The 10,125-nt window shown below is 33.4% G+C and overlaps 1 protein-coding gene across 6 annotated transcripts; it reads right to left on the bottom strand.

The window, feature by feature from the left end:
- On the bottom strand, positions 1-6,205 carry LOC114376095 (protein FLX-like 3). Of its 6 annotated transcripts, XR_003658905.1 has the most exons (7): positions 6,069-6,205; positions 5,271-5,822; positions 5,001-5,155; positions 4,777-4,853; positions 4,437-4,684; positions 624-878; positions 20-307 (listed from the first exon to the last, which is right to left on the bottom strand). XR_003658905.1 is itself a non-coding variant. In XM_028334015.1 (6 exons), the coding sequence occupies exons 1-5, from the start codon at positions 6,188-6,190 to the stop codon at positions 4,601-4,603; spliced, it is 990 nt and encodes a 329-aa protein (XP_028189816.1). In that variant the 5' UTR covers positions 6,191-6,205; the 3' UTR covers positions 1-878; positions 4,573-4,600. The 6 variants fall into 6 exon arrangements, 3 of the variants coding, with proteins under 3 accessions (XP_028189816.1, XP_028189817.1, XP_028189815.1); XM_028334015.1 differs by having other exon boundaries at positions 1-878; positions 4,573-4,684; XR_003658904.1 differs by having other exon boundaries at positions 20-878.
- Positions 6,206-10,125: the final 3,920 nt, after the last annotated feature.

Below are 10,125 nucleotides of genomic sequence, written 5' to 3'. Positions count from 1 at the left end.
AGAAAAGAAAAATACTATTTTTGCAAGACGAAATAGATAATTTGGCCACAACTTTATAACCCTTAAAATAATAAAACCTAATATGTAACGGGTATCTAGTTCAGTGACAAATAAACCGCAATTACACGATCAAAAGCAACTGCACCACAATCAACCATAAAGGAAACAGATAACTGAAATATATGGGTAAGAAATTGAAAACCATCCGCATCAATAGTCTCTCAACTCCTGTTGAGCAGCTCTGAGAACCTAAAGCTGTCCATGCACGAGGATAACACATCAACAAAATATGATGATCCCGAGTTGTCTGCAATGTGTAGGATTTGCATCGATATTATTCCAAACATTGCAAACATGACTATCTTTAAATGCCAAAACCAATTAGGAGCAACAACAAAAAAAAGTGTGTAAAAGAGGCTTCATTTTCCCGACCCAGCCTCAAAACAACAGGTAGTGGATGAGTAGAATCAATCTGAATTGTACTGAACAATACGTTAAGATAGATACTGAGGCATCCCTCAGACATGACACGGTAAACAATATCTGAAGCAAGGACTCATGGTCCATCTAGCGAACTAAACTAACATTTGTAAGTTAGAAACAACCCATGCTTAGTTGCTTACCGCTAAAGCTTTCATTTCCAATCTCAATAATGTGATCCAACCCAACAAAGGCATGCTAATGCGTTTATCTCAATCCATCACAGCCAGGTAAAATATATCCATCCACCAGTGACCAATGGTTCTTCAGTCCAACAAAAGCTTCAACGAATTTCACATTTTGAAATAATAAAGAACCTACCGGTGTTATTCAAAATAAATATATGGGGTTTTTCGTTACTTCTCAGTCCTCCCCCAACAAGAATCCCAGCTTTCCATCTGCAACCACAATAAATATAAGATTAGGATGAAATAAATGGCAAGATAATTGAATATGTATACAAAGTTCAGCAGGGGAAAATACATGAAAAAGCATAATAGAAGACAAGTAAAAGAATATACTCCTGAATGCTATATTATATAGAAATAGCAGTTTCCGAACAAAACAAAAGAATCATTATATATCATAAGCAAATAAATCTGATGAGAACTAAATAAGCCACAAGACTGCTAGCATCCATCACCCTGATAAAGTGCTCAAGTAACCTCAAAAGATTCATGAAGCTAATTGCTTTAAGCATTACCCAAAAAGAAATGAATGCAGGTATTTTTTGATCTAGGTGGAAACCAGGTCAACATTATAGCTAATCCCCAGACCCTTATCTCACTAAGGAAGCTGACTATTCATCTTGTCTCCTGCTCTTAATACTCTCGGTCAAGCTTATTCCAGAGACTGCAGATTCCAAAATCATACAATTCATGTTCAAGTCAATAATAACTAAAATATAACCTAAATAAACTAGCTGCAGCTGATTGTTTTTCAACAAAGTAGTCTCCAAAATTCCAAATTCTGCTACATATGAATCCCTTGCAGAGAAAAGTACCAATAACAACTGGTATACTCAACCCACCACTGGAATACATGCAATCTATAAGATGTAAATGCTGAACTTTAGCTATAATGCATCCAACTTAACTGGGTGGTCCGACAATCCAAAGGTAGCAAACAATATTGAATGATTTGATTAATGTTCCTTTGCTCATATTAGAAGCCTAACAACAATCAAGACCTATAGGAACATTGCATATAGAACTTTTCCATCTGCAACTTCAGATTGCTCCAAGTATGCAAATATTTGATTCATAGGAGATCAATGGTTAAGAGAGTATATGTAATGGCTAATAGAGGGGAAACACAGTTGTAACTGAATAGCTTATAAATAGGGAGGAAAGAAGATGTTTTTTTTTTTTGCTCAGCAAAAATAGAAATATATATATATTTGGAGTACCAGAGGTACTACTAATACATAATGAGTTTGTTAAGATAGCTGATTCTAATTCTCAGGCTAATAAATCTGAGAGAGCCAGGCTAGCCCCAAATAAAACTATTACAACTGCACTACCCCTTCTATCTATTCCTAGTTATAAACGCTTCTTGTAGATTAGTTGACCATTGATTAAAGTGCAGTCCAAAATCTTTCTCCGTAGTCTTAAGCCATGTAGTTAGGCAGTTAAGAATTTACTCAGAAGTTGTTAGGAGAGGAGAGGTCTCTTGAATATCACACTATATTCTCTGGTCACGTTGACCAGCCAACCCAATCAATAACATACGTGCTCATTGCCTTTATTCTTTTCTAAATCTTTCACTGTATCAGTTGAAACCTATCATTGAGCCTGTAGAAGATCATAGTTCTTAAGATTTTAAGCAGGATAGATTGACAGATGGCATTATATTAAATCATTACACTAATATAGAATTAAGATTTTAAATTCCTGACCATTACACTAAAACTTCTGGTTAGATGACATCACTAGAAACAAAACCTGAAGATGATCTAACACTAATATACCCTAATTCAGGCGTGCAACAATTAAGTTTCATAATAAGCAACATACTAAACCGTGCATGACTGTAAGCAGCAGGGTAACAAATAACAAGTTCTACATTTGGTACATCATTCAGACCGATAAAGAGAAGCAGAATACTTGCCTATGAGCTTTTTGATCAACAGCTGGCTTTCACACATATCGCAGGCTCGAAGCCTTCTCTTCTGATATTCCACAGTGAATCTAGCAACATACGAGAATCCAGCATATCATGGAGGACCTTGACCAAAGAGATTTCAGCACCTCAACCGGTATAAAGAATGAGAAACTTTGTGGTGGTATGAGATGCAACACTACCGGTTCTTGTTCTCTTTCAAATTTTCAATATTAAAAATGGTATAAATGGATAACATCCCCCTGAAATCCTAAAGCTAGGCAGATATGTAAGTTAACTCTAACTTTTCATCCTACCATTAAATCAGCCAATTTCTGGTCCACTTCAAATAAATAGTTTGCAAGAGCAATACAAGACCTATAGCACTACTACCTAGCTGAGTGAATGTATAATTTCAATGAACTCAGTTTCTCATGTAAAATATAGTATTAACCAACTTAAAGCACCCAAGGTCTAACTGAACAACAGCATAAGTCTTATCCTACAAAGTCTCATAGCCAGTCTCAATTCAGGGTAACGCAGGACGGTTGTGTTAGACCCTCAGTAGTCAACGTAAACTTGTCAAAATCCCAAAAGGTCTAACTGAACAATTGAGATTTTTTAGAGCAATACTAAACAAAGGTACAACATACATCTATATATGTATCCACTCCATCCACATTTGTTGTATTAGTGGTTTTCCTCAATCAACAAACATAACAGAATGCCAGATTATCTAAAGAGGAAAACACATGCCCCTGCACATTGTTACAGCCTACAATGCAAATGTGTCATCAACAATGCCATTTTATGACAAAAGCAACACATTTCACCAGTCACCCTCCATGCCAGAAAATGTAGTAGTTATTACCAGAAACTTTGCATAGAAAATAAGGAACAAAAATGCTTGAATACTCCCAAACTTAAATATTTTGTGCAGGTAAATATATCAACTCCAAAAGTGAGTACAGCCACCTTCAACACAAGCATCTTTTCCGGAAAATGAAACAATAAATTTCGCTCATCATTACAAGCTTGCAACTTTATCTCCAAGAAAAGGACATCCTATATACACCCCAGAAGTTATTCGCAACATAAGCCATTCCCAAATTTATATTTCCAATAATTTGAGCAGGATGCCCCTTTTACCAGTTGCAGAAATACACTGGCTATAGCCAAATGAAATCCAACATCTCCAGCACTTCTGGGCAAGGTTTATCCAATCTTACAAATAGTTAAAAACTTAAATCTACCACTCTATCCTAACAGAAAGTCAGAAACATACTCTAATTGTAGAAAAAGAGCAACTTCTCATTTTGTTCACTTGAGTAAACTAGAAAACATAACCTAATATAAATTATGCTCCAATTTCCTCTACATGTGATCACTCCTCTGACAAAGTAGTAATTATCCAGTAGACTAATTCCAAAACCACACATCCATAATCCTTGACAAAAAATGCATTCAACACCACCACTCATTCAACATGTTGCCAGGAGTTCAACAAGGAGCATATGCAACAGCAGTTGAAAGTTGAAACAAAATATCCATACTCTTCTAATAATGCAAGCCTGACAAACCCCTCATCTATTTAACTTCAGCTCGCACAATTCAGCACATGGGAGTTACAAAACCTCAACCTTATGATACTTCTTTCCAGCTCATGATGAACAGAAAATAATTTTTTACCCAGAAGAAAGACAAGTCGCAATAAGCAACCAAAAACATAACAATAACTGAAACATGTAACAATGGAAGATAGATAAAGTGAAGAATACCATCATACTAAATTTTAAACATAGAGATACTGCAGCAATGTTTTCTTTAAGAAAAAGCTAAGCAACACTAAAACCTACATATGCCAGTTTAGGACTAAATATATCCAGAGTTCCAGATAAATGACCACTGGTGTCGCATGCATACACAGAAGGACATCAAACTCAATCTCAGCTATTCTGCAAACAGAGAATGCAAAGTGATGGCAAGACTTTCTTCATCACCAATAGCAGTTGCTTGAATTTCAACGACGATTCATGCGTGGCTTCTCATGCCCCTTTCTCGAAGCAGCACCTACCCCATACATAGGACCTTTATCTGCAGCACCCTGAACAGCAGCACATAAAAAGTGAACTCCATATCTATCAGCAAATTAAGGAGTGCTTAATCTAAAATCTGTAAATTAAGGAAACCACATACCAGGTGAACACCATATCCATCTGCATATGGAGCTGGAAAACCCTCTGGGCTACCAAATTTGGTTCCATAAGGCCCACCTTCATAAATGAATCAAACATGAAATAAAGGGACAAAAGAACAATTTGTAATTTATCTAACAACCTGAGTTGCGAATAAATACACACGAGTTATTTATTGAAGGATAAAAAATTCTGCAAAAGGACAATATAACAAACAAGTCATACCTGACATACCACCACCCCAATGTCTGCTATCAGCACTTGCAAGCTCAGCACGTAATTTCTCAACTTCCCGGGCCATGGAAACCAAATTTTTCTCCATTGACTGCCTCTGTTCCATGAACTCCATGTTTGCCTTCTTTTCATAATCCACCATGGTTCTGAAAAACAAAAAATGAAATCATCATCAGTTTAGGCGTACAAATGTGGAAATGCCAACCACAAAAGGGTTTGGCAATAGAAAACAGAAACCATGTCAGCCATTGAGCCACACACCTGGCACGCATTAGCTCTTGGTGCAAACCATCAATCTCAGACCTCATCATAGGAATTTGTTGATTATCTGCTTGTAACCTTGCAACATCTTGAGTGAGTGTCTGAACCTTACCTGTCAGCTCTTGTTTGAGATTGTTAAGTTTCTTAACTTCAGATCGCAGTTGCATGACCTCATTCTTCAAAGGCTCATTTGCCCTAAGGTCAGCCTCCATCTTCATGCCTTTCTCAACAAGCTCCCTCGAATGAGCCTCATGCTCGGCGCGAATGTCACCAATGGCAAGATTCATGCGATGAAGCTCCTCCTTAGCGGCCCCAAGGTCTCGCTGCAACGCCATTCGGTCATCAATCAACCTCCTGTTGTCTGCCACGAGTCTCCGCATCTCGGCATGCTGAAATTCAAGTTCCTCTTCCAACACAGCCGGATGAGGAGGAATAGGAGGTGGCGGGCGAGGCATGGGAGGCACGCGAGCATATGGCCCTTCTGGCGGGTACCCCCTTCGAGCATTCAAGGGTTCTCTGTGAACACGGTGTCTTGATGCCATCTCAAGTGACCTAAAAGGGTAAACGAAGATTCAATTTCAATTACAATTACAAACATGTTGATATCCTCTGACAGTTACAATTGCAATTGCAATTGCAAGAAGAAAAGGCGAAACGAATAATAAAAATAATGATAACCATAACAATGAAAAATAAAACTCAATTCAATTCGTAGGTAGATAAATACAGTAAATAGATGCTTTAGAGGGAGACTAGAATCGTAGACAAAGAGAGAGAGAGAGAGAAAAGAGAGTGAACCTACGAGAGGGAAAAGGGTCTTCTCCGATCGAACAACGAACGCGAACACGGCAAACCCAGCAAGCGCTACAATGAATGAATGAATAAAGGATTGATCCCAATGCACTATTGTATTGTATCATTTGCTTTTACGGCGTCGTTACATTACAAACTTATACATTTTTTTAAAAAATAATTTATGATTAATTAAGTTTTTAGTCTTATACATGTTTCAATTTTTAGTTCTTCAATTTTATTTTGATAATTTTTAATCTTCCTAAATTTTGTGTGAGCATTTTTAGAATGTGTTTAAAAGTTTTACTTTAAATAAAAAAACTTCATTTTCCCCCTCATTTGATGCATTGAAAAGTTTAAAATCCTTTTCTCCTTTCAAATATAACTCAACGAAGAAAACAGAAGTTTGAATAGAGTTTTATTTTTTATATTAAAATTAATCAAGAAGATTTGTGACATTTGTTTTAGCTTTGAACTTTGTTTATCGGAAAATAAATTGATAATTTATTTAAATTTATGTATGTATTTAAAAAAATTACTTGAAAGCTGACATTTAGTTTTAATTAATAATTACTTAAAAAAAATTATCATACAAATTATTTTACTGGAAACTACAAAATAAAATATAAAACTAATTTAATTATAAAACAAATGGGAGTTGCCAATGGGAGTTGCAACTTGCACTCAAATCGCAAGTTGCAGTTGCAACTCCCCTTTAGGCCTGCAGCTGGGTAACTCGTCACTCGTAGTGGCGTTTTCTGTGCCACGTGGCGTTTTCCCAGCAAACTCGCCACTAGGAGTGGCGGTTTGCTATATTATCCATGCCGTAGAAAAGAGCCTCTCATGTAATATTTTTGGAAAGGACCCCCTTTAGAAAAATATTTTGTAAAAGCACCCCCTTTGGGGAAATTTGCCCAATTAAGCACCATGTGCCAGCCTTCTGAATTTAATGTGATATCACCTGACATAATGTGTTGTGTTGTGTGTTGTGCAAACACATATAATTAATCCTTTGTCACATCAATACTAAATTATTAAAAATATTAGCGAATTTTTTTTAGACTAAAATTTATAATTTTAAAAAATTAAGAGATTAAAAACCTAACTAACCCAATAAATTATATATTCGTTTTTTAATATATAAAAACTATAATGAAAATTGAACCTACAAACTTGACCATCCTACTCAAAACCCTCATTATTAGGTTCATCATATGAGTTTATGTATTTTGAATATATTACAGTCCTTCCATCAAACTATGCCTAAATTTGCTATTTTCTAATTTTTAAAAATTGTGCTATATTCTTCTTTTTCTCTCTTATGAAACCCATATCTTATTCTATTTTAATATAAAACAACAAATATTATGTACACTGCGTGATATTCATAAATGACTATACACAAAAATAAAATGAAAATGCAAGCATTTCTTATCCATTTGGTTCCCCTTTAATATAACAAGTTCACCATTTGATTCTCCATTCCCAGGAGACATGTAAACATCTAACAGACAAAGCAAATGGAAGACTAACAAAGAAACTATATAGGAAAGGGAAAAAATTTATGAAGACTAAATTACAACTTTTTTATAAATGACAGACCAAATTAGAAAATCATGGTATTTTAAAGATCACATTTAAGCCTGAAAATGGTTCTTATGCGAACAAGTCTTAATCATATATACATGGACTATTATGATTTGATTTTATTCAATTTTGATTGTGACATTAATGTATGATTGTATGGTAAAGATTTGTATTTCTCATGAGAACATTTGTCACATATTTCCAAGCTGCAGCTCTACTCTTTGAAACAAAGCTTATATGACAATATTTGTGTGCTTATTTGTATTTGTGCAATATATGTAGCACAATCAACTATTAAGGGGTAAGAACTAGTTTCCAACTCAATGCTTTGCAATTTCTGCTTACATGCGTGTTGCAACATATCCATCTTATTATTCATTTGTATTTGAAAATCAGAGAATTTGATAAGAATAATCTTAAAACAAATAACTTCCTATGATTTGAAACTTGTTTTCAGACTCTTCTCTGACCCAGAGATTGAACTAGGTTGGCTATTTGTATTTGACAAATGTGAATCGCTTGGAAAAGCTGATGTTAGAGTTGGGATTCTCAGTTGACTCTTGCTTGGCTTTGAATGTTGAGGAAATAGTCGTAAGTTTCATATCATCCCTACTTTTAGGCAGGTGAGTTGAACAATGGATAAATATGATCTTCAGGCAATCGGAATTCCACAGGAGCAGGCAAAACAACTTCTGCAAAGCATAAATGACTTCCTCTTTTATAGATTAGAAGCCTTCAAGGTCCTTCATAACAATTTTTCTACTGTACAAAAGTCATGGCACCGTAGTTTGTTAGCAATGCAGTCGAACTTTTGGTTCTCTCGAACTTGGTTGAGTTGGTTGGTTGATGTACGAATTTTGTTAGTTGAATACTAAGGACATAGGGTCCAAGATATCCTATTTGTATTATTACTTTGGAATTATTACCTCTAGTTTTTTAACAACGTCACAAGATATTTAGTTAATTAAGATAACATTATTAAAATTATTAGCAATTTATTTTTATAGTTTGGAGGAATCTTTTATTTATAATATGTTCTCGTTCTCATAAAAGGGATCATAAGTAGTATTGCTTAGCTAAAAACATAAATTTAATTAAGTCTTGAATTTTGTGATTGCACATGTTACTAAAATATAAGTGATGAGTAAACACCCCTTCCCCTAAAAGTCAAAGGTTCTGATGACTAGTGTTCTAGCACCATGTCTTAAAAAAAAAAAAAGGCTCAATTTGCATCATGCATGGAGCAGAGTAAATTACCTCATCCAATACGTTTTTGGATCTTATTCTTTTACAATTTTTCATATATATTTTTTTAACCCGAGACTATAATTCAATTAGGTATCACAGCATAAATCATGGAAGGGGGCTGGATTTTTTTTTTTTTACTTTAAGGTGAGTTTGGTTTGAAGGAATGATAGATGTGCGAAAGGGAATTGAGATGGAAAAAGGTAAAATATTTAAATTAAAGTAAAATATAAATGTATCTGATTCACATCAATTTTTGAAAAAATCATCTCAAATATAATTCAGTTTAAATCAACCAAACACCATCTTAATTAATTACTTAAAAATTTAATTTCTAACAAATAAATATTTAATAAACAATGAATTTTATAAAATTATTTATTAGTTTTACACATAAAACTAAAATTAATTTTTATTCAAATAATATAAGAAGGAAACACGTGTATTTCTTATTCATATTAATTTTTTATTTCAAAATTTGAAATATTTTTTAGTCTCACAATTACAATAACAATTAAATAAAAAATAATTTTAGTCTTACAATAAAAAATAAAAACTCATTAAATATAATAATAATAATTAAAAGTGATCAAATTTTATAACAAGTATATATAATATAATCTTAATAATAAATAGTTTTAATAATTAGATATATAGATAGATAAATGATACTTATACTAATACACAAAACATAATTAACCAAGATAATAACAAGTGATAAAAAAAAGTGATAGAAATGTTATTATTATTATATCTATTAATTAATATCCATATGTCTTTAGATTATATTATAATTAGTGGTAACAAATATTATTAAAAAAATAATATTAGTATAAAATCAATGGTAATATATATTATTAAATTTATTAATTTGTATTTTTATTAATATTATAAGTAGTTTATTAATATTATAAGTATTTTTTTATTAATATACACTTAAAACTTTGGGGGGAGGGGCAGGAGGGTTGAAGCCCGTGCTAGCCCCCCTTAAATTTGTCACTGATCACGTCATTTCGTGCGTATTATAAATTAAGATAATTTTGAAAAGAATGTAAATTATTCAAAATAATAAGAGATTTATGCATAATTAACACAGGTACAATCAACAAACATATGTTAAAAAATAAAATTAAAATAAAACCTATAAAAAAGGTTCTAATAAGAAGTGTTCTAACACTAAGTCTTTAAAAAAGAAAGGCCCAATGCATGGAGCAGAGTAAAATTACTTCAT

The sequence above is a fragment of the Glycine soja genome, chromosome 11, assembly GCF_004193775.1.
Source record: "Glycine soja cultivar W05 chromosome 11, ASM419377v2, whole genome shotgun sequence".
In the NCBI taxonomy this organism is placed as follows: Eukaryota; Viridiplantae; Streptophyta; class Magnoliopsida; order Fabales; family Fabaceae; genus Glycine; species Glycine soja.
Note: the sequence above shows the minus strand (reverse complement) of the source record. Positions and strands in the feature narration are given on the sequence as shown.

Coding starts and splice junctions, on each gene's coding strand:
- LOC114376095 (XM_028334015.1), bottom strand. CDS start 6,190: ATGATACAATACAATAGTGCATTGGGATCAATCCTTTATTCATTCATT. Junction 5,823..6,068: donor GACCCTTTTCCCTCTCGTAG/GTTCACTCTCTT, acceptor TTACCCTTTTAG/GTCACTTGAGATGGCATCAA. Junction 4,854..5,000: donor TTGGGGTGGTGGTATGTCAG/GTATGACTTGTT, acceptor TCATTTATGAAG/GTGGGCCTTATGGAACCAAA.